This window comes from Nerophis lumbriciformis, linkage group LG09, assembly GCF_033978685.3.
Source record: "Nerophis lumbriciformis linkage group LG09, RoL_Nlum_v2.1, whole genome shotgun sequence".
Classification (NCBI taxonomy): Eukaryota; Metazoa; Chordata; class Actinopteri; order Syngnathiformes; family Syngnathidae; genus Nerophis; species Nerophis lumbriciformis.
In genome coordinates, this window is record NC_084556.2 from 22,394,157 (window position 1) to 22,417,508 (window position 23,352).

At 39.2% G+C, this 23,352-nt stretch overlaps 1 protein-coding gene across 3 annotated transcripts in view; it reads right to left on the reverse strand.

Moving 5' to 3' along the window:
* The window catches only part of LOC133607509 (neuroligin-3-like), a 43,144-nt gene extending 20,248 nt beyond the window's left edge, over window positions 1-22,896 (reverse strand). Inside the window, exons 1-5 of one of the 3 annotated variants that reach the window (XM_061962208.2) lie at window positions 22,576-22,621; window positions 19,278-19,449; window positions 10,083-10,679; window positions 3,380-3,439; window positions 1,469-1,618 (exon numbers count right to left, since the gene is read on the reverse strand). In XM_061962208.2, coding sequence (XP_061818192.1) covers window positions 1,469-1,618; window positions 3,380-3,439; window positions 10,083-10,563 — 691 coding nt within the window. In that variant the 5' untranslated portion in view covers window positions 10,564-10,679; window positions 19,278-19,449; window positions 22,576-22,621. Of the gene's footprint in view, window positions 1-1,468; window positions 1,619-3,379; window positions 3,440-10,082; window positions 10,680-19,277; window positions 19,450-22,575 lie in introns of all 3 variants that reach the window. The other 2 variants (XM_061962207.2, XM_061962209.2) reach the window with 2 other exon arrangements.
* Window positions 22,897-23,352: the final 456 nt, after the last annotated feature.

Genomic DNA, 23,352 nt, shown 5'->3' on the forward strand with positions numbered 1-23,352 from the left:
TTGAGTATTGGGCGATACGAATAGTATTCTAATCTAATCTGATATAACAGCATAGTACACAGTTGTATTATTTTGTAGTGTTAGAAAATGTTACATCAAGTACAAATTAGTCAAACAGAGAACAATAGTAGTACATAAAAAACACTAACCTTATGACAGATCATTTGTTTTTGGCAACATGTAGTGGCCACAATAATTTATAAAGTTAAGCTCATGACGGAGTAAATTGAATGATGTGGACACATTTGTTACTGGATACTTTGCAATGTGCTTCTACCTTGGAGACTTTGTATCTATTTTACCATAATAATTATTTGATTCTTGTATATATTCTTGTTTTCAGTTATGTTTTTCTAACGTGTGCTATTTTGTGCTTAGCTGTTGTGTGGCTGCTAGCTTCTAGTACCTTTTGAAAATGACTATACTGAAGTACAAGGAAAGATCAAAATTGGAAAGATCAAAATTGTTTTCAAATGAAATAAAAAAAAATGTTTTGGCCACACCTATGGTCACAATAATTAATGACATTAATCTCATGACGCAGTAAGTTGAATGATGCAGACACGTTTGTTGCTGGAAACTTTCCAAAACACTTCTGCCTTGGAGACTTTGTATCTGTAAGTAATATTCAACTATACTTATTTGATACTTCTTTACATTGACAAATGACTGCAATATTGTTAAATAAAGTTTGCCTGGCTAGTGTGCTATTGTGTGCTTAGCTGTGTTGTAGCTGCTAGCTCCTAGTAGCCTACAGCCTAACATGTTTACCTTTTGAAAATGACTATACTGAAGTACAAGGAAAGATCAAAAATGTTTTCAAATCAAATTAAAAAATGTTTTGGCAATACCTATGGTCACAATAATTAATGACATTAATCTCATGACACAGTAAGTTGAATGATGCAGACACGTTTGTTACTGGAAACCTTCCAAAACACTTCTGCCTTGGAGACTTTAGTAATATTCAACTATACTTATTTGATACTTCTTTACATTGACAAATGACTGCAATATTGTTAAATAAAGTTTGCCTAGCTTGTGTGCTATTGTGTGCTTAGCTGTGTTGTAGCTGCTAGCTCCTAGTAGCCTATAGCCTAACATGCTTAGCTTTGTACTGAAATACAAGCAGAAACCAACCTTGTGTGCTTATTGGAGGACATTTAGATGATAGCTTTGCACAAGTAAGCTTGTATCGGAGCTATAGGACATTTTACATGCAAGCTGATATCATCCGATACTTGTTTTTTTGCTGATATCGGATCGGTACACCCCTAAATGAAACAACGTGTGCCCAAAAAATAGCTTGATTTGTATGTAAATCAATGCATCTGTGTTTTTCAAATGTTCTAATAACTTTCAGTAGTTCAAATGAAAATGAATCAGCAGTGATAAAGTTTACTCTTTCTTTGATCAAATTAATTAGCCATATGAAACCCTATTAAAACGTTAAAGACATTGTCGTCACCTAGTATTCCAATTCTGTAGTTTAGCGTGACGACAACAACGTTCCCATAACTGGCCAGCACGCTGCCATCCATCATGTTCCCAGTGCCCTCCATATAGGAGCCTCCGTGGATGTACACCATCACAGGTCGAGCTTCCGAGTCCCTTATATCTGCACAGTAAACACACACAGTGAATGAAAACAGCAGCAGGAACAGTAAAGCAGTGTAAGATTAACACAGTCCTGTTAAAACTTTGTATTACAGCTGTGTGAGGTATGGTTACAGACTGCGGAAAGAAGCAAGCCAAGGTGGCAGATTTATAGTGTGGAAGATGCGATAACAGTAAAAAGATACATGGTAAAATACACTCGGAGGCAAGTGAATGAATTAAACTCTCAGCCGGTCCTAAAGTAGCTACTGTATGACACTCACTATTCTTATTTATGCTTTTAAAGCAGACATTCAAGTATTGATTTAAGTCGGCCTCAGCTTGGATTAATATGGAATTTTAGAGCTCAATACCACATGGATGCACAAGCTTAAATGCGTGGCTTAAAGGTGTGAAGACAACAGATTTGGACAGGAAGGCACCACACTATTGAAGGCTTATCTCAAAGTCTGTAAAAATGGGTTATTTTTCTATTAAACGGTTTAGTGCACGGCATAAAATGGCCAGTGCTTCTCCGACACAACAATCTTTTCCCACGTTCACGCTTCGATTGCGGGCTACTTTAGTCTTAGTTAACGGCAAATTATACACATCCCTGCAAAAATAATCTCTTTTTAATGACAATTATAGAATACCCATCCTAAGGTCTTTATGAAATTAGCATTACCGTCTCAACATTATATGTAAATTATTAACACATGGATTTTTGGAGCCTATTTTGTGGTGTTTTCTGCTTTGAGTGCAGCGGCCCTAAGCAGAATCCATTACCAAGTGTTTTCCCACTTTTTTTTATTCATGTGAAACAATTGTTATACTTTTAAAAAAATCAAACTTGATGCTTATAGGAATTAAATTGTTGCAAAAACTGTATCATGTAATTTTAACATCATTAAAACATACATTTATTTACCTTCCTAGAATCTACTCCGACCAGGATTCCAGCCCCGTACCTATGCCTTGCAAAACTAGGGCAAAAGCTGTGCACCACAGAAACCAGTGTGACTGGATGGGGAAATGTACAATGAAATTCTTGTCAGTGACGGAGCAGATTCTCCCAATGTATTTTCTTTTATAAGGATATAAGAAAAAAATTATATATATATATATATATATATATATAAATATATATATATATATATATATATATATATATATATATATATATATATACAAACCCCGTTTCCATATGAGTTGGGAAATTGTGTTAGATGTAAATATAAACGGAATACAATGATTTGCAAATCATTTTCAACCCATATTCAATTGAATGCACTACAAAGACAAGATATTTGATGTTCAAACTCATAAACTTTATTTTTTTTTTGCAAATAATAATTAACTTAGAATTTCATGGCTGCAACACGTGCCAAAGTAGTTGGGAAAGGGCATGTTCACCACTGTGTTCCATGGCCTTTCCTTTTAACAACACTCAGTAAACGTTTGGGAACTGAGGAGACACATTTTTTAAGCTTCTCAGGTGGAATTCTTTCCCATCCTTGCTTGATGTACAGCTTAAGTTGTTCAACAGTCCGGGAGTCTCCGTTGTGGTATTTTAGGCTTCATAATGCGCCACACATTTTCAATGGGAGACAGGTCTGGACTACAGGCAGGCCAGTCTACGTTTGTAAATCCAATTTCTTTCCGCACGCCTACTGTTTGAGTGTTTCCCATACAATCATTTATTTGTCACCGCTATAATTAGCAACTCATCGCCACAAAAGCCTGCCTGACTTAACTTCGGTACAAAAAAAGCTCAAAATACCTTCTGATATGTGAGTCTCAGCGTGAGAAAAAGACGCCCCTTTTTTCTTGTGTTGGCCCCCTGCAAATGACATGAAAACACAAAAAGGAAGTATTGAATTGATATATGCATGGGGGAGGGGCACTCTGCTCCCCAATTAATATGCTGCCCAATCAAGCAAACAAAAAAACAATCCATAAATAACGGGACAAAAAGACAACCCATCCCTTTTGCTGTAATTTTCCAGAAAATAACAGTGACATCATTATATAAACACCAGTGATGTACGCAAGTCTGTCTTGTATAAACAAGAACAAAGTGGGGATGGCGGTTAGGCTCTGTATGGCACAGCTGCTGCTTTAGTGCATATGGCCACAATATTTGCTACAGAATGTAATAAGGGCTGGAACACTGCATTATGGACATTGTAATGAAAAAATCTTAAATTTTGGTAGGCTCAGTGACATCATGAATTTCTAGCAGTTGCATTATACTGTATACTGTCATGTCTGGGATCATGTTTTGTTTAAGTTATGTTCTGCTTGGTTTTTGGACTCTTTTTAGTTCCTGCTTTTTCACTCTCTTGTCTTGTTTCCATGGTTACCCATTAGTTTCACCTGTTCCACGTTTGGACTCATTGTGCACTCTTGTTTGTTTTGTCACCATAGCAACCCATTAGTTTTCACCTGTCCTCACGACTCACGCACCTGTCTTTAATCATGTCTTCATTATTTAAGCCCGTAGTTGCCAGGCAATCAGCCTGGTGACATCACACTCTCGATATACCCCTGACACTCTTGATACCATCGTTCATGCTGCTCTTTGCTTCCGCAGGTAAGTTGTGTTTATTTATGCCACAGTTAGTGTCTTAATGTTTTGCCTTTGTTCATAGTTATGCATAGTCCAAGTTTTTGTTCCCTGCGTTAAGTTTTGTGCCTCCACTGTGAGCGCCTTTTGTTTGTTCCTTTTTTGAGTGTTAAAATTAAATATGTATTTACCTTCATGCCATGTCCGGTCCTAATCCTTTGCACCATGTGAAAACAAACCACGCCAAAGTCCAAGTGCTGACATATACTTTATATGTAAATCAGGAGTTACAATTGCATGGATATCTAAAACATAAATGGTCAAAACCTATACATGGATCATTTTTTCCCTATCAAAAGGTGCATTTATATCCATCCATCCATCGATTTTCTACCGCTTATCCTTCTCGGGGTCGCGGGGGTGATGGAGCCTATCCCATTACTATTTTGAACATAAGCCCACTTTTTAATATCTTTAGTGTGCTGTGAAACAAAGCTGTTTGGTACAGTTCCTCCATATTAATATGGGGGAACTGTACCAAACTAGTTAACTATGACATTGTCAGACTATGATTGACAATGATGGACAGACTACAATGTAGTCCCATTTTCCATATTGGCATACTATCACTAGGAAAATAATGGGTATACCTATACAATGATAATCATTAAAAAAAAAAAAACATGTTCAAGTGTCAGAACTAAGCATGATCTTTTTTAAGTTGTACGTTCATCACCGAAAATGTATGTGATAAAAGCAAGGGAAACCAGCAAATAACATCATGTCACACTTGAGGACATTTTGTGAATATATTATGAATACAAATGAGGGCAGGCCAATATGTGTACTTCTTTTGAACTGTAAATTATGCAAATATGCATGGAGGTGTTTAATTAAGCCATATGCAGATGAGGAGACCTTTCGTCAGCGCTCAGACTGAGGGCCTCATTAAATGTGGACTGCACCATTTTGGACGGCTTCCTGTCAAGCAGGCTGTTTGTGTGCTGTTGCTAGGCGACCACAGCTCACGTCGAGCCGTGTTCCATACGCAAGCTCAACCAAATGCAGGTTTTTTTTTTTTTTTAAACAATATTTCCATTTCACACAAACTGAAGTGATGTTAGAAGTGGTGTATTAACTATACCAGAATAATTTGTGGTAATATATAGATCCTGGGCATACATGTACAAAATGTTCCCTTGTTGCCTTATTTCACATCTTTACTCCATGAAAAACAAGGAGGGATTCAGCAAGAGACAAAAGTTGACTCCTCTACCTCGCTAATTGGCCCCCAACAGACACCCTGTCTCAGCAAGGATGGGGCCTCCATAAAATACAAAAGAGAATGTAAGGTGAATGCCATTTTTAATTTGCACCAAAGAACCCAAAGTCATTTTCCTCCCTAGTTAGAAGCTCAGCGGGGAAAGACAACTTTCGGTACACCTTCACTGCATGATTGTGGACCACCACAATGTATCCCACCAGATATTGACATAGCAATTGTTTTAGATGCTGCAAAGTTTCCCGCAAAACTGCAATATATTTGTGGTGGTTACGATGTAATGACGCCATTGTCAAATTTGCATAATTGGCCAAAAAATGTGTTTGGGAATACATAAGAGCGTTTTTCTGCTGCTTCTTTTTGTTGTTTTCATGATTAATGTCCCAAACAAGACGGAGGCACCTCGTTAAAAGGAGCGGTACGTATACTAACGACATTTGTCCTCATCATATTCTGCTGCGGACCTGGTGCGTTAGACGCGACTCGTTCGCAAACGTCACATCCCTGACAAACACATTAGTCAAGGATCATAAGGAAACTAGTCCCCTAATTCTTCGAATGTTGTGTTTGCCAGAGATGTGACGTTTGTGAACGAGTCGAGTCTTTTGAACGACTCTGTCAAGTGGACGACAAGAACTTATTCGCAGTGGCGAGCCGTTTGTTTGCGAGCCGTTTTTAAATGCACGCCACCTGACTGGAATGGAGTCGCACCGATTATAAAAAAACAACTAGAAAATGAGCCAGAGTCAAAAGAAACGTAGCGACATTTGGATGCACTTTTCGTTTTGTTATTGATTTGTTAAGTAGCCTCGGGTAGGTCCACACACACCAGGTATGGTAGTACAATTTCGCATTCACATTTATAAATTGTGATACTTTTTTTTAGTCTTAGTCATATTTTGTAGTATTGTAGAAGTACTTTGGAACTCACTTCCCCCACACATCCGAGACTCTGCTGACCCTACCACCTTCAAGACTTAAAAACACCTTTTGCGCACTGCTTTCAATGCATAACTATTTTGAACTTTCACATTTAGTAACTTATCACATTATAATATCTTGATATTGCTTTCTGCATGCATTTTTAAACGGCATTTGTTGTGTTTCTTGTGTTTTATTAAAACAAGCTGAGATAGGCTCCAGCACCCCCCGAGACCCCGAAAAGGACAAGCGGTAGAAAATGGATTGATGGATGGATATTTGCTATTTTAAACTCTTGTACTTTTTATTTCTTTTTTACTCTGTAAAGTGTCTTTGACTTCTTGAAAAGTGCTCTATAAATAGAATGTATTATTAGTCTTATTAAATTAAAATGCCTTTGTGTGGAAAATTTCGGTAAAGTTGATTAGAATGGAGGTTATCTGTAGCGTGTGTAGTTTTTATTGTGCCATCCCGCAAATATAGTATACATTGGAGATTTTAATTATTCAGATCCAAATCTTATCTTACAACATTATTTCCTTGATAAAAACCAGTAACTTCTGAAAAAAACTATAAAAAAAAAAAAATATATATATATAATAACGAGCTAGTCTTTTGAATGGCTCTATGAAAGGAACGTCTCTTCAAAAACTGGCTCCCTACAGAGAGCAATGAATCGCAACTTTAGTGTTTATCTTTTTGTGGCAGTCCAACTGTATTTGTGGCGGGCCACAACAAATAACTAAATGCATGGGAAACACTGCACAGTGACATTGCGTTAATTATGGTTATAGATTGCAGTAGTGTACTACTACTACAGTACTACCGTATTTTTGGACTATTAGGCACACCTAAATTCATTAATTTTCTCAAAAATGGACAGTGCGCCTTATAACGTGTAATGTAAGTATTAATTCTGGGTGGGCTTACCGACCTCGAAGCATTTTTATTTGGTACAAGGTGTCAAGATAAGTGTGACCAGTAGATGGCAGTCACACAGAAGAGATAGATGTGGACTGCAGGCTGACTGACGCCTGTTCAATGAATGACGCCAGCAAGTACCTGTTAGCAAGCGACACTATAACTTTGATGTTTCATTGAGAATTTAGAACATTAATCACGGCGCTCAAAAAGCTGTCAAAATGTTTTACTACGACTTTGGTAAGCTACGAAGACACACCATTTGATGGAATGCGGAGCAATACGGCTACCGAAGTCAGACGTACTGTGCTTCAACATACGGGTATTATTATGGTGTGTGTATAAGGACCCCAAAATGGCACCTATTAGGAGACATATTATTTGCCGTTTCGTTCCGCGATATTATACAAAACCAACTTATCTTACCAATTGATAGTTGCTGTTGTGTATTTGGGATCTGCATAAGTCCCGGAAATTTGCGCGCGCCCGCCATTGAAGTCTGCACTGTAGTCAATAAGTTCTTTCTTTTTCTCTATCCTCTTGTTGTGCGGCATTCATCCTGCGCGGTTTCCAGTTCTAAAATAAAGTAGCGTACAGTTCTAACTTATATCTGTCAGTAGACTCGTTATGGAAGCGCTTAAATGGTACTGGTACAACAAAGATGACGGGGAAAAGCTGGTGTCGAAGTGGAAGCACGTAAATAAGGTCGCCCACAAATTGGCGCATCCTGAAGAAAGTGGCTTAAAGATGGTCTGTAAAACATAATATATGCAACATTTTGAACAATGAACCACCATAACATGTTATGTAGACCACAAGGAAGAGTTTTAGATGTAGAAAACAATTATCATAATATGATCCCTTTAATGCGCCCTAAGGTCCGAAAAATACAGTATTCTTTTTTGTTGTCTTATTTTAGCTCATTAGATGAGCAAGTGGTCATCATTTTGTTGTAGGAAAGCAGATTGCAGTCACCTACAGCCATGCATTTCTACTTATCTTTGTAAAATCTGAATTTGTTTTGGGTTTTAATGTATTGTGCAAGAAGTTCTAATGCATAAAACAATTTGTGACGATGTTGAGCCATGCAGGAAATGGTAAGAGGCACTACTTTGTTTGCTTTAAGCTCTTTTCTTCAGCAAAGTAGCTAATTGAGCTTGGCAACATGGTCACAGCAAATAACACAACATGTAACAATACAATACAACGTATTTGGATCATGTTAAAAATGTTCGGCACCAACAAGTCCAGAATGAAGTAGGAGGAAGCTAAAATTATTTAATCCAACCCATGGTTTAATATTAAGTGTCTAATATGACATCATATTGTTTAAGTTCCTTTTTAGTCCATTCCATAGCGCACATACAGTAAAGATACATTAAATGCATTCATGAATTCAAATGTTGTATATTCTGTTCATTCCTAAAATGGTATTTCTCCTCCCTTGTTGAGAAGAATTGTTGTTAATTTTCTGGTAGCCTGTTGTGTGCTTTGTACATAATCCTTGCGGTTGGAAAGGTTACAATATCTTTAAGTTTCTGTATTTTAGACTTATGTATGCTGCAATATGTCAATGTCTAGACCAGGGATATTCAACTCAATTGTTTTGGGGGCCACTTCGCCAGAAAGTTAAGAACCGCGGGGCAGGACTTCTCCCTTAACTAATATTCTTCTCTACAGTAGACATTTGATTTTGACAGCACTCTAGGGGAACTCTCAGGACTAAGGGCCTGAACTACTAGGATCCAAATACCACGCGCTAAACAGTGTGCGCAAACGATCAAATTGCAAAATTATATTGCTGAAATGAATCCGTCTATGTTGACAAGCATACGTAGGAGGGAGCTGCAGTGCGATCACCTTCTTTCTCACAGCTATTTCTGCACAACTGCCAGTTTGCACGTCCTCCTAAACCAGTGGTTCTCAAACTTTTTTCACCAAGTACCATCTCAGAAAAAACTTGGCTCTCCAAGCACCACCATAATTACCAACATTCCAATACAATAGCATAGTAGGCATAAGTATTTATAAAAACTAGGGCAGAGATTTTATTTTAAAGGATATTTAATATGTTGGAACATTGCACACAGTTTGAACAGTAACACTGTATTTGAATATAGGAAAATAAAACACTGTACTTTAATCAAGTCACTCTTTGGCCTACCACTAGATGGAGCCAGTACCACAGTTTGAGAATCACTGTTCTCGACATACCAATAAAGATGCACAGCAGCCCCCGCAGCAAAATGTTAGTCCTGATAAATCACACTGTGTGTGCTAAATAGTTGTATTTACATCTTCTCCTCCCAGTATTGTGGGTGTTCTGATAATCAGCAAATATTCTACATATTCACGAAGACAGACACGCAAAGTGTATTATTTTATATGTACTGTAAATGGATATTTTGTGGCTATCTACAACCATTTATTTCCAGTTATCTTGGTAAAAGCAGCAATATTGCATTGGGGTACTTCATATTATGCAAGCGTTCTTAATGTAGTCGCCGGCCAGTGTGCGATATGCTTATTGGAAATTCTAGAGGGAAAGTAATTGTATATTGCAGTTTCATAATGGTTCTTGTGATTCCACGCAAAGGATTGCACAGAATACTAAAATCATATGTTTAATGACTTAGCACTTAAGGCCCCACCCCCCAAAAAATGTCTTAGCTGTCAGCCATAGGGCCCTGTCATCACCGACATTACCCCCTACGTCATCCCTAGACCCACATGCATGAACACACAATGACATCAATCACAGCAGCGATCGATTGATCATTTCCGTCAACTCACCGTCCTCCGTGGGTGCGTAGATGTTTAGATACAAGCAGTCCTCGCTCTGATCCTGAATGTAGGAGGCGACCGTGTCCAGGTTGTAGGTGAACCATATGGGCATCATTATCTCTGGCACAGTGCTGTGGATGTTCTGGGGGCACACGGGCATGAAGTGGGTAGCATTCTTGATCCCCGACCAAGACGAGGCCTGATCCGGGGGCATGAAACGCTTCTCTCCCATGGGAGGTGCGGCATAGGGCACGCCCAAGTACTGGTCAACAGGCCTGAGCACTTCACTGGGCACTGGGACCCTCAGACCTCGCAGCTTCCCGAACTGAGTGGTCACCGTCGGGTAGAACTTTTGGCTGGTAGCCTTGGTAAATGGCCAGCAGGAGTATAATATCCACCAGAGAAGAGCACAGTGGGTGATGGTGACAGTCCTTTGGTGGTGTAGCAGGTGTGCAGGCAACAGACGGTCTTTAAATGTAGCCAGCCACATGGTGTGTGTGTGTCCTTGGGCAACACAAATGCACACTGTAGTGTCCGCTCTGGCCCCTTCGAGCTTGTCACACACACATCACTCACTCTGCCACGTATTGACCACTTTCAATGCAGCTGAAAAGAAAAGAGTCATACATTTATTACCATTATTAACACTACTACATCACGATCAATGTAGCAACAATATTTAATATACATCCTTTTATTAGACTGAGTAACATCTCACTATATAAAGTCTAGTGGCTTTAACATTATGTCCCTTGGTCAACTAACACAAACATAATTACATTTTCCTCAAAAAGTAGGGATTCAAATCATTTTTACAAACATGTTTCCCTTTGTAAACAATCTCCAGGCAAGACCTTGCTCTGGAAAGCCCAGTGACTTTAACAATACACCCTTTTCGAGTTCCAATCAATACTAGCCTTTGGAGGAATCATGGCTTGCCATTTGTTGATACAGCACATTATTAATATACTGAATAACACTATATTTTCTGTAAAAGCTAGCAATCAATTACTTACACACAATTTTTTCCTCTCTGCGTCTGGTTTTTTTTTCAATCCAGAGTAATTCCAAGGACTATAAAGTAGGGGTGTTTTGAGACGATATTGATATCGGATATTGGTCCGATATCAACAAAAAACAAGCATCTAAACTGTTGGATATGAGGCTCTGATACAAGCAGTCCTGCAGTGTGTTTACTTGTGCTTGGCAGACAGTTAAAGGGGACTTATTATGCAAAACCAACTTTTCTTGCCTGTTGGAACCTGTTTTTGCGTGTTTGGGATCTGCATTAGTTCCGAAATATTTAAATCAAACCATGGAGGCATGGCGGAAATATTTATAAAACAATCTTGCTTCTTTCAAACTTCCTCCAGTCGTTTGGAATTTACAAAGCACCTAAAGCAGGGGTGTCCAAAGTGTGACCCGGGGGCCATTTGTGGTCCACAGCTCAAGTTTTTTTGGCCCGCGGCATATTGTCGAAATAAAATCAAACAAAAAAACAACAGTAAAAATGTAAGCGTAATAAGCAAATATGGTAGTTAATTTTAATACTAATAATTATTTCAAAGCAGACACATAGTTTTGTCTGTAAATTTATGTCTGTTTTAGATTGATTTTTTTTTTTTTTATAAAATAAAATATCAAAACGGCCCTCGCATGCTTTGACTCGTCAGTGTGCGGCCCTCTGTGGAAAAAGTTTGGACACCCCTGCCCGAAAGGGACATGGGAGCATTTTTGTTTTTTTAGATATGTATCTCGTGCGCAGGAGAACTATTTCGTGCTCACGCAAAAGTTTCTCGTGCACTAGAGATGTTTTCCCGTGAGCACAAGAAACATATAAGGACATATGGGAAAAACATTTTTTTAGATATGTTTCTCTACTAACGGGAAAACATCTCAAGCGTACGAGAAACTTTTGCGTGAGCACGAGATAGTTTATCGTGCGCATGAGATACATATCTAAAACATTTTTTCCCCCATGTCCCTTTAGGGGCTCTGTAGGAATTTGCCCAATTGGTGACATTTTCCAATTGGTGGCGTTAACGGATTATCAATAAATGGTGGAGATTTACCCAAGGAGATTTGCGCGTGTCCGCCATTTTAGTCCGACGCAGTAGTCAATAAACTCCTTATTTTTTGCTATCCTCTTGTTGTGAGGCAGACTGGCTCGTACATGCACATGCATCCTCGGCTGTTGCCATTTTTAATACAAAGTAGCCTTTAGTTCTAATTTATATCTGGCAGTAGACTCCATATGGATGCACTAAAAACTACAACATGGATGGTGGGGAGACAACATAGTCGAAGTGGAGGCACATACAGCGCATACTGAAAATACGGTCAAAGCCGCTTGAAGACGGTCTGTGAAACATAATCTATGCACATTTTTGACCAAAGCACCACCATTACATGTTAAAAACAAGAAAGTGTTTTAAATGTAGAAAAGCCATCTAAATGCTGTCCAATAAGGACAAGGTTGGTATTTTCTTGTATTTTAGTGAAGTCATTTTTACGGTAAACATGGTAGGCTATAGGCTACAAGGTGCTGGCAGCTACACAACAGCTAAGCACACAATAGCGCAGAAGTTAGACTTTATGTAATTGGACAATATTGTAGTCTAAAACACATTTGTCAATATAATCAAGTATCAACTATTTATAGATGCATATTACTTACATATGCAGTGTACTAGAAAGTATCCAGTAACAAACGTGTCCACACCATTCAATTAACTGCCTCACAAACTTAACTTAATGAATGAACTAGGTGTCGCCAAAAACAAATTACCACTACACTTCAACTTAAAGCCAGCTTTCCAGACGGCTAATAATAAATAATAGTTTTTTTTATACCTACCATTGTTCTCTGTTTGACTAATTTTACTGGATAAAACATTTTCTAACATTCCTCACAACAAAACAAGTAAAGTATGTATGATTCTTGCCGATATTGTATCGGATCAATATCAATACAGGCCAATACTCATGGCCCCAATATTGGTATCGGAGGTGAAAAACTTCTACTATAAATGTTCTATTGAGAGACACACTAAATAACAATTGTTTATGATAGCTTGCAGCCTAAGCCATTTTTATCCCTATATTTGTATTAATTCCAACCCCAGGAATAGAGTTGACATACTTTCTCTTGAGATACAGGACATTATTAAATAAATCGTTTTTTTTCTTATTTTTTCATGCATTCTTTATATTTTGGTACACAATGCCAAGAAAAGTGTGATGCTTAACTATTTTTTAATTTGACTGAATTGAATAATCTGTATTGACACCTGAAAACTATTGAAAAGATGTACATATGATATCAGTATTCTCCATCTTGCCAATGCAAATGCATTCAAGACAAACCGTCTTAAAAGAACAAATATATGATAGAAAATGCACATCACACTGCATGCTCAGTGTTTGAGTGGAGGAGGAATGCGAAGGAGCCATCTGTTGACATGTTGGTGGTGCTGTGGATTAAGCATATAGATAAAAGGTGTGAAGCACCACTTATGTAAAAGACAAGTCTCAAAAACAAATTTTTTGAAAGTGAAAGAAAATTCAAGCGTTTTTAGAGGGCGGATGTTTCAACATCTCAAAGACAACCCAAATCTCTCAAATCACATTTGGTAATGTTTGGGCTTCACATCTAAGCGACCCTGTCGGAAACAGGATTTAAAAGAAAGCATTAAGGAAAGTGTTGAACAATCCCAGAACAAACATGTGTGATGAGCTAACTGAAGCTCCGTCTTAAAGACAACCCATTTCAGGTTAATTAAAAGACTTGATGGGGGCTTATACGAGCCGTAAAAGTCTATTGGAGCCATTTAGGTTCAATACTGAAAGCTCTGACAGCTGGAAATTGGAGCTGGGCATTGATTGACTAGGGGAAATTATAATTGAATCATTGATTAATTGTTATTTATTTAAATAGTTTTAATTGGATGGGAGAATCTACATTTATGATTTCTTGTTTAGAAGCCAGAGTCGTACTGAAGACGAGAATAATGCTGCCCAAAGGAAACAGGCTGTAACACCCTAGTTGACTGGTTGTAAAAAGGTACGGCACTCAATATGCCTCCATTGCAAAAAAAAGACAGTGTCACGGTGGCGCATGGTTGCAGGATGCAGAGACGGTGAGCGAAGTGCGGATAGGAAGGTCATTTAATTAAGCACAAGGCAGGAGAAAAATAATACAGGTTGTGCAAGTGGAGACATGAAAGACAGACTTCTTTACGATCAATACATCAAACATTTTGGACTTTTCTACTGGAAAGTCAACATTTTCACATCGTATCCTTTGTACTTTTGTTCCAGTCCCAACAAGAAACATTAAAACAACCTTGCAAATACGGTCTGTTTTTTTTTTGGCGAACGTGCTCCCCATTGAAATTCATCTATGAATCTTATACATACAAGAAATGCAGAAATGAATTGGCCCATTGAATGACTCCTATACGTGAGTACAATTGTTAAACTAAAAAACACTATATTTTTGTATTTCATCATTCAATGGGGCAGCACGGTGGCACAGGGTATAGTGCATGGGCCTCACAATACGAAGGTCCTGAGTTCAATCCCGGGCTCAGGATCTTAGGTGAAAAACATTTTCAAAAGAGATACGCGCTTTGGAATGTGCATTCCTTGGATTTATGCACATGCACAGATGCAAAGGGCTCCTGACAAACATGTTTCTCCAAAACTCATGGCTAGACCAATTTGTATTTTAAATAAATAAATGATCAATGGGTTATACTTGTATAGCGCTTTCCTACCTTCAAGGTACTCAAAGCACTTTGACAGTATTACCACATTCACTCATTCACACACTGATGGCGGGAGCTGCCATGCAAGGCGCTAACCAGCAGCCATCAGGAGCAAGGGGTGAAGTGTCTTGCCCAAGGACACAACGGACTTGACTAGGATGGTAGAAGGTGGGGATTGAACCCCAGTAACCAGCAACCCTCCGATTGCTGGCACGGCCACTCTACCAACTTCGCCACGCCGTTTTCAATAACAATTGACATTTGGAGCCTTGGAGGGTTCTATTTGATTAACAACTTATAAAATCTAACCCATGCACTGTAGTATATCGACCGAAATAGGGCCACAAGCAAAATGTTGTTTAGGACCACAACATTTCTACAGTCGGAATTAACAACAACATTTCAAAATGTCAAATGTTTTTCATTGTCAACAGTGGAACTTCCAAAGTCGAACACCCTTAAAGTAGTACAATTTGGAGATCAAGCTAGATTTTGGGGAAACAATGTGCATCCAAAGCCAAACGATTATGCCGCGTGACCACTGACCAGTGCTGCAATGATTAATTTGTTACATCAAATAATTTGATTAAAGCTTTTCTGTTGCTTCAATTAATTGTTTAATAAGTCCAACTAATAAATGTTTTAAAATAATCCAGACTGCACGGAATGTCCGGAACATTAAATATGCAGACATAGTTCCTGTGGAGGCAGCACGGAGGAAGAGGGGTTAGTGCATCTGCCTCACAATACGAAGGTCCTGAGTAGTCTTGGGTTCAATCCCGGGCTTGGGATCTTTCTGTGTGGAGTTTGCATGTTCTCCCCGTGACTGAGTGGGTTCCCTCCGGGTACTCCGGCTTCCTCCCACCTCCAAAGACATGCACCTGGGGATAGGTTGATTGGCAACACTAAATTGGCCCTAGTGTGTGAATGTGAGTGTGAATGTTGTCTGTCTATCTGTGTTGGCCCTGCGATGAGATGGCGACTTGTCCAGGGTGTACCCCGCCTTCCGCCCAATTGTAGCTGAGATAAGCTTCAGCGCCCCCCCCCCCCCCCCCCCCCCCCCCCCCCCCCCCGACCCCAAAGGGAATAAGCGGTAGAAATTGGATGGAGTTCCTGTGGAGCTGCTGCAATGGACCACATGCGGTGACGTGTGGGCGCCATGATCTGTGTGGTGGCAGTGGAGATTTAATGCACACAATTATAATGTTGATGATGTGGATTTATTACAAAAAATAAGGTCATGGCAAGCAGGAATTATTTTTGTTTATTTCAATAATTTTCCCTAAAATACACATTGATGCTAAAAAGTGTGTTTTATCTGATTACTCGATTAATCGAACAAACTAATCGACCGATTGATTACTCAATTACTAAAAATAATCAATAGCTGCAGCCCTATGTACAAATCTCATTATATCATTAAATCCATGTGTGTGTGTTTTGACTTTTCTTTAGATTTTTTGTGACATCACCACAGAAGGGTAGTAATAATGACAAAGAAGAAAAAGTGTAATAATAAGCATAGACCTGGAAATATAAAAGCTTTGCTGTTCAGTACAAAATGATCAACATCTTTCATGTTATATCCTCATGAGAACTCATGTTCTCTGCGATGGACACTTGTGTTTTGCAAAAACAGGTTTATTCTTTCATCAAAATGTCTGACAAAAGAAAACATTTCCACTGCAGAGGACGCTGGCTTTCATGAGGATGTACCAAGCTGATGCTGTGTTAATACCTGTCAATGTTTGCATTTGAAGCATGTTCGGAAATGTGAGGAAAATTCCTATCCCATAGTGTGGATCTCATCACATTATGCAGTAGTGGGAAGTGTTTTTAAAATAAAATAAAGTTAAAATACAGAAAATATATGTGAAAATATTTTCATTGGAAAGAAGGAAAGCGGGTGTGCTGACACAATAATGATAGTAACGATAATTCCAGCAGTACCTATAAAACGCCACAAAGTGCCAGTGTTGCTATGCAAACACCTTCCTGTTCCATTTCCATGATGTCAATCCTATTTAAAGCTAGATGGTTAACTTTTCTTTTAACAGCAGGAATTATACTTAAAACCTTGCCTGCCTATTTAATCAAGGTTCCAGGATTAAGCCTGGAATAAATTGATTGACTTTGCATTATTTCCTATGGGAAATTGGTTTTATTGACTTGGAATTCAACCAGCGTCACAGAATAGATTGTGCCTGACGGGCATCACTGTACCATAAACAAGTAAAAAGATGTCACGCAGCTAAGAGAAAGCAAGTGTCTTCTTCTCGTGCAGGGCTATTCAACTGGCAACCCCAGTAATGAAACCATACCGGTCTCTGAGTTCAGTTTAAAACTTGCGAGACAAACATTTTTGCTGCAAATTCCTAAAACACTAGAATGCTATACTGTTGTAGAGAAGTACTAACTTGGGCCACTGTAAACACATTGGAAGATCTTTACATTGACATTTTAACATTGCTAGCTTATAGAGGTTAATATGTGTCTTTAATGGTGCCTTTTTTTTTACACTGAATTTATGTAACTGAAATTTTAGCATTTGAATTTTGCAAACTGGATTTTTTTACACCAAATTATGCTGACAATTCCATTGAAAACACATTCAGTGTTTTACAAGTCAGTGTATAAAAATTCAGTGTAAAAAAAATCAGTGTAAATATTTTTAAAGTATAATAATAATTCAGTGTAAAAAAATTCAGTGTATAAAAATTCAGAGTATGAAAATTCAGTCTTAAAAAAATGGTGTATACAAATTCTGTGTAAAAACATGTAGTGTATGAAAATTAAGTGTAAAAAAATTCAAAGTATAAAAATTCAGTGTAAAAATATTCAGCATGTAAAAATTTGGTGCATAAAAATGTGCTGCTTCAAAACGCAAGACAGGGACGGTATAGCTCGGTTGGTAGAGTGGCCGTGCCAGCAACTTGAGGGTTGCAGGTTCGATCCCCGCTTCCGCTATCCTAGTTATTGCCGTTGTGTCCTTGGGCAAGACACTTTACCCATCTGCTCCCAGTGCCACCCACACTGGTTTAAATGTAACTTAGATATTGGGTTTCACTATGTAAAGCGCTTTGAGTCACTAGAGAAAGGCGCTATATAAATGTAATTCACTTCACTTCACATACTTTCAGTAAATTAAGACAGAAGCAATTGATTCTCTCTCAGAACCAGCCAATGAGGTGTCAAGTTTTAAGTCAAGTGACAGGGGTCATGCAAAACAGCATAAAAAAGGCAGTTCACTGGGCTACTTTGGCATAATACAACATAATTAACGTTTCAATGCAGCCCGCTGGATCGTTTTAAAACTATGGAAATGATTCCAATGGTTAGAATCTGCACCTTTTAGTGACGTACAAAATAGTCAGCCTAATTTGATGTAAAAAAAAATCCTGTTCACAAAATTCAAAATGCAAAAAATTCATTGTCAAAAAAAAAGCTTTTGAAAAAAAGACACAAATTAACCTCAGCACACATGGAACACTTGGGTCCAAACTTTACATAACTGAGGCATTCCTCAAAGAACCCTTTTAATTCCTCCCCTTTTTGATGGTTATCAATTGTTTTTCTCTGTAATGTGATTTATGTAACTAAGGTGTTGCTTTACTTCAGATGCAGTCAGTAGTCATTTGTTCAACTTATTTATTTAGTAGTGTTCCTCAAGGCTCCATTTTAGGTCGTCTCTTTTTCATCATTTGGCCTTTTCAATTGGTGGCCTGCGAGTTCAGTTAAAAAAAACTTGGGTGAAATGTCACATTTTTGCAGCAGATTCTTAAAAATACTAGAGTGCTGTCACAGAGATGATATTTGACTAGCTTTTTGGCAGAAGGTCCTTAAAAACAGCCAAGCGTTCTTGTAACTCTGACAAAATATCAAATCAAATGTCTACGGTAGAGGACGATGGTTCTTCGGAATATACAAAATAAGACTAATTGTAAAGGGGTCATTCGCGCCCCGCAGTCTTAACTTTCTGGAAAAGTAACTGCCAGAAAATTTTAAGCTTCAAGCATGGTCAAATGTAGCTAAGCTACAGGTGAAGCTATCCCAAGTGAATTGCATAGCAAGCTGCACGGCAAAAGTAGCTTGAGACATCAAAAACACGCTCTTGGCTACAGACCCCTATTTAATGGCATTCATATCTATTGGCACACATGTATAATATTAATATTCATGTAACTGAGAGGGTACCAATCACTATTAACAATCTGCCATTTAGCTGCGGACACCCTACAACTACCTCCCAGGGTCCCCGTACCCCAATGTATGTATTTATTTTAGTTTGCCTTTTCTATGGTCCACCCCAATATTGGTATTAATTTTCTGAGCCTACAGTAAGGAGCATCTATTTATTTCTTGACATAAAAAACAATGACTTGGGAGGAGTTGGTAATGGTTATGTGCAGTGAAACTTTTCATGAACTCAACTCACCTTAATGTGTGTTCCAAAAATGTGTGTTGGACGTCTTAGATGAAGAGAGGAGTTGACAGAGTAAACAACTAAAACTAGGGTTTGGAGCGAGGTTTTCTCTAAACGCAAACATTTGTCTAAATATGGCCAAGGACACGGTTTATAGTGGGTTTCCTGGACGTTGTCTTCATCCCTAAAGAAAAAATCGGCAACACTTTAGTATGGGGAACATACTCACCATAATTAGTTGCTTATTAACATGCAAATTAGTAACATATTGGCTCTTAATTAGTCATTATTAAGTACTTATTAATGCCTTATTGTGCATGGCCTTATTATACAACAACCCTAACCCTAACCCCAACCCTAACTCTAACCATAACCCTAACCCTAACCCTAACCCCAACCCTCTAATCCTATCCCTCCAACCCAGTGGTTCTTAACCTGGGTTTGATCGAACCCTAGGAGTTTGGTGAGTCGGGCTCAGGGGTTCGGCGGAGGTCAAGACACACCCGACTCATCGTGTAAATAAAAACTTCTCCCTATCAGCATATTACGGAAACGGCAACAGCAGAAGTCACACTGATTTGCAGGTGGGTAATTTGTTGTGAGTTTATGCACTGTTTTGGTTTTGTTCTTTGTACCAGGTGATGTTCATGCACGGTTCATTTTGTGCACCAGTAATAAAACATGGTAACAATTTAGTCTGGGGAACATGTTCACCATTAATTAGTTGCTTATTAACATGCAAATTAGTAACATATTGACTCTTAACTAGTCAGTATTAAGTACTTATTAATGCCTTATTCGGCATGGCCTTATTATAACCCTAACCCTCTAACCCTAACCCCAACCAAATAACTCTAAATTAAGTCTTTGTTACTTAGCATATGTTCCCCATACTAAAGTGTTACCAAAAACATATAACTTTGTCTTGAATTTCAAAAAAATATATATATATATTTTTCACTAAAGAAGGATTCGGTGAATGCGCATATGAAACTGGTGGGGTTCGGTACCTCCAACAAGGTTAAGAACCACTGCTCTAACCCTAACCCTCTAACCCTAACCCCAACCCCAACCGTAACCCTAACCCTAACCAAATAACGCTAAATTAAGTCTTTGTTACTTACAATATGTACCCCTAGTGTCCAAATAACTCTTAATTTAGTCTTTGTTACTTACAATATGTTCCCCATACTAAAGTGTTACCGAAAAATCTAATCTGCGGGAGAGAATCCCTCTGCCATTTTCAATTATGTTTCATGATCTTGCTTCGTGGTTTTGATGAACCCCCCCAAACTTAACCAATTGTGATTCATCATCATACTTGCCAACCTTGAGACCTCCGAATTTGGGAGATAGAGGGGGGAGAGGGGGGAAGAGGTTGAAGTGGCCAGGGTTGGGGGGTGGGGTTGAGGTGGAGGGTAATCGGGGGTGTATATTGTAGCATTCCGGAAGAGTTAGTGCTGCAAGGGGTTCTGGGAATTTGTTCTGTTGTGTTTATGTTGTGTTACGGTGCGGATGTTCTCCCGAAATGTGTTTGTCATTCTTGTTTGGTGTGGGTTCACAGTGTGGCGCATATTTGTAACTGTATTAAAGTTGTTTATACAGCCACCCTCAGTCTGACCTGTATGGCTGTTGACCAAGTATGCCTTGCATTCACTTGTGTGTGTGTAAAGCCGTAGATATTATGTGACTGGGTCAGCACTCAAAGGCAGTGCCTTTAAGGCACGCCCCCAATATTGTTGTCTGGGTGGAGATCGGGAGAAATTCGGGAGAATGGTTGCCCCGGGAGATTTTCGGGAGGGTCACTGAAATTCGGGAGTCTCCCGGGAAAATCGGGAGAGTTGGCAAGTATGCTCATCATGTAAACACCAAAACAATCATCATGGATTTTCTACATATAGATGTTCTCATTCATCCAGGTCATTGTGTTTTCTCTGTATTTTTCTTTTTTTTGGCCTGGATTCGCAGTGCATTTTCTCTCTTTGTAGCTTGTAGCATTGACGTAAGTTACCTCGCGACATGGTAGCTTACATCCCCCTATAGAGAATCCCCATGTGACCCATAGCTCCAGCCGCCACTGATGAGAAGAGTTCCTCAAAATAGTCCGTGCATGGCTGCACTGAGCGCATATATTGCCTATCACCGTGTTCTCACTGGCTTGTCAATGAACACGGGGAAAAAACAAGCTTGTTAACTTAATCAAATTTATTGACGAGTGCTGCCTTCAGCATGAGGAAAGACTGCCGCTGAGAAGCAGCTCGCTTTCCTGACGCTAAACCTATTTAAGATCAAGACAGGAGACAATTTGTGCCTCCCAAAACGAGGAACTAATTAGCCCGAGACGTGCTCGTTTCTTCTTCTTCTTCTTCTTCTTCCTCGCCTGGTTTGCAAACAAAGCCGTGCAGCGCATAACTTTTTATAATGCTCATCACTTTGTTGGTTTCTCATAGAACGAGACAAGTCGAGTACTGTTCTTCGGCGCCTCAGGCCTGCTTGGTCGACATTAATTAAGATGTATGATCATACCCCCATAGACAAAAAGTTGTTTTCCCCTAATTTTTCACAAGAACGCTATGGCTTATCTACTGCAGCTTCAAGTAATGCAATCTGTTGAGAAAGGCTTTATGACTCAAACCAAATAAGCTGTGTCATAAAAGCCATTGAAGTGTACACACTTTTTTTCCGGAGCAAAAAGAAAGCGAAAACATTTATTTGCCTATAAATCAGCAACTATACAGGTTCAAAAATGTAAACCTCGGAGAACCATAACGTTTTATTGCAGGTAGGGGGGCCTCGGATGTTTATGCAGAGGACCCCTGACTCCCATGGGTTTACTGGAACCCACCAGTATAAATCACCATAGCATTCCAGTTCAAACCCAATGATTGATATATAATCACGTTCATCACAAATCAACACCTATTTGCTACTAATAAAAAAATAACCTGTGAGGACATCCTATTGATTAGAATCTGTAGTGCATTTAAGAAGCACTACAATGCCAGAAAACATGACCGGGGCTCCCAATGCCCTTGTAATTTGACATGTGCGCTCCCCCAAATGCTCCTCAATATGAACCGTGCAATAATAAGGCATGAGGAATTGATGCAGAGGATGATACCTGGGGGGAGGAGATGCTTCATGCATGATCATCACTGCTTTTTAATTAATGCAATGATCAGGATCTATGGGTGGTGGGGGGGGGGAAGCCACAGCCCAGATAGAATCGGAACACATTTCGCTGTGTTATTAAAATCAAATAATTTATCATAAAGAGACAAAAAAAGGTAGCAACGTTCGGTTAACTCACCTGCTTTTCCAGACGCGGTTAGACGCTCCATCTCTGGATGTCCTCCATTGCACCCCCCCTCCCACCCCCGTTGCTCGGTGCGCCGATGAGACAATGGCCGGCAGTGGACGTGTTCCTCCGGTATCAGAGAGACCCCCCCTCCCCGCCGCCTCTTACCACAGACCTCTCCTCACACCACACATCTCCTGCTTAGCACGGTCTGCGCCGCTCGCAGGCTTTGCGCATTCACGACGCCAAGGTCAGGAGCGCCAACGGTTTTAATGGAGCGCCCACCACAGAGATCTCTCTCCGCGGCGCCCACTGGCCGCGCGTTGCTAGGCGACCGCCGGGATACGCCAGTGAATTAGATTCTCCCTGCGAAAAAAAACAAAAAAAAAACAGCCCAGAATATCCCGATTTACAATCCATTAACTAAACACCTATCTATATGAGTCGCGAACACATTGTGCTCGAACCCTTTCAGCAGATGTACAAATGCGGGAATATAAACTTTTCATGGATGTATGTGCAAACAAAACAAGAACAATTAGAAACAAACAATATAAATAAGCCATATGTTATGAGCAAAAATCCAAAATGACGCAAAATGTGCTCTTAATTTATATATATTTTTTAAAAGAAACAAAAGCTGCAGTGCTGAAAAGCCATGCAAATTAATGATAGGTGCAGGCCACACTCCAGCTGACTTTAATAAGCAGATAGGGAGGGGGACACTTCAAGATTAAAAAAAAAAAAGACAGGGAAAGTTGGATTACAGAAGTTGTCCGACTTCTTTAA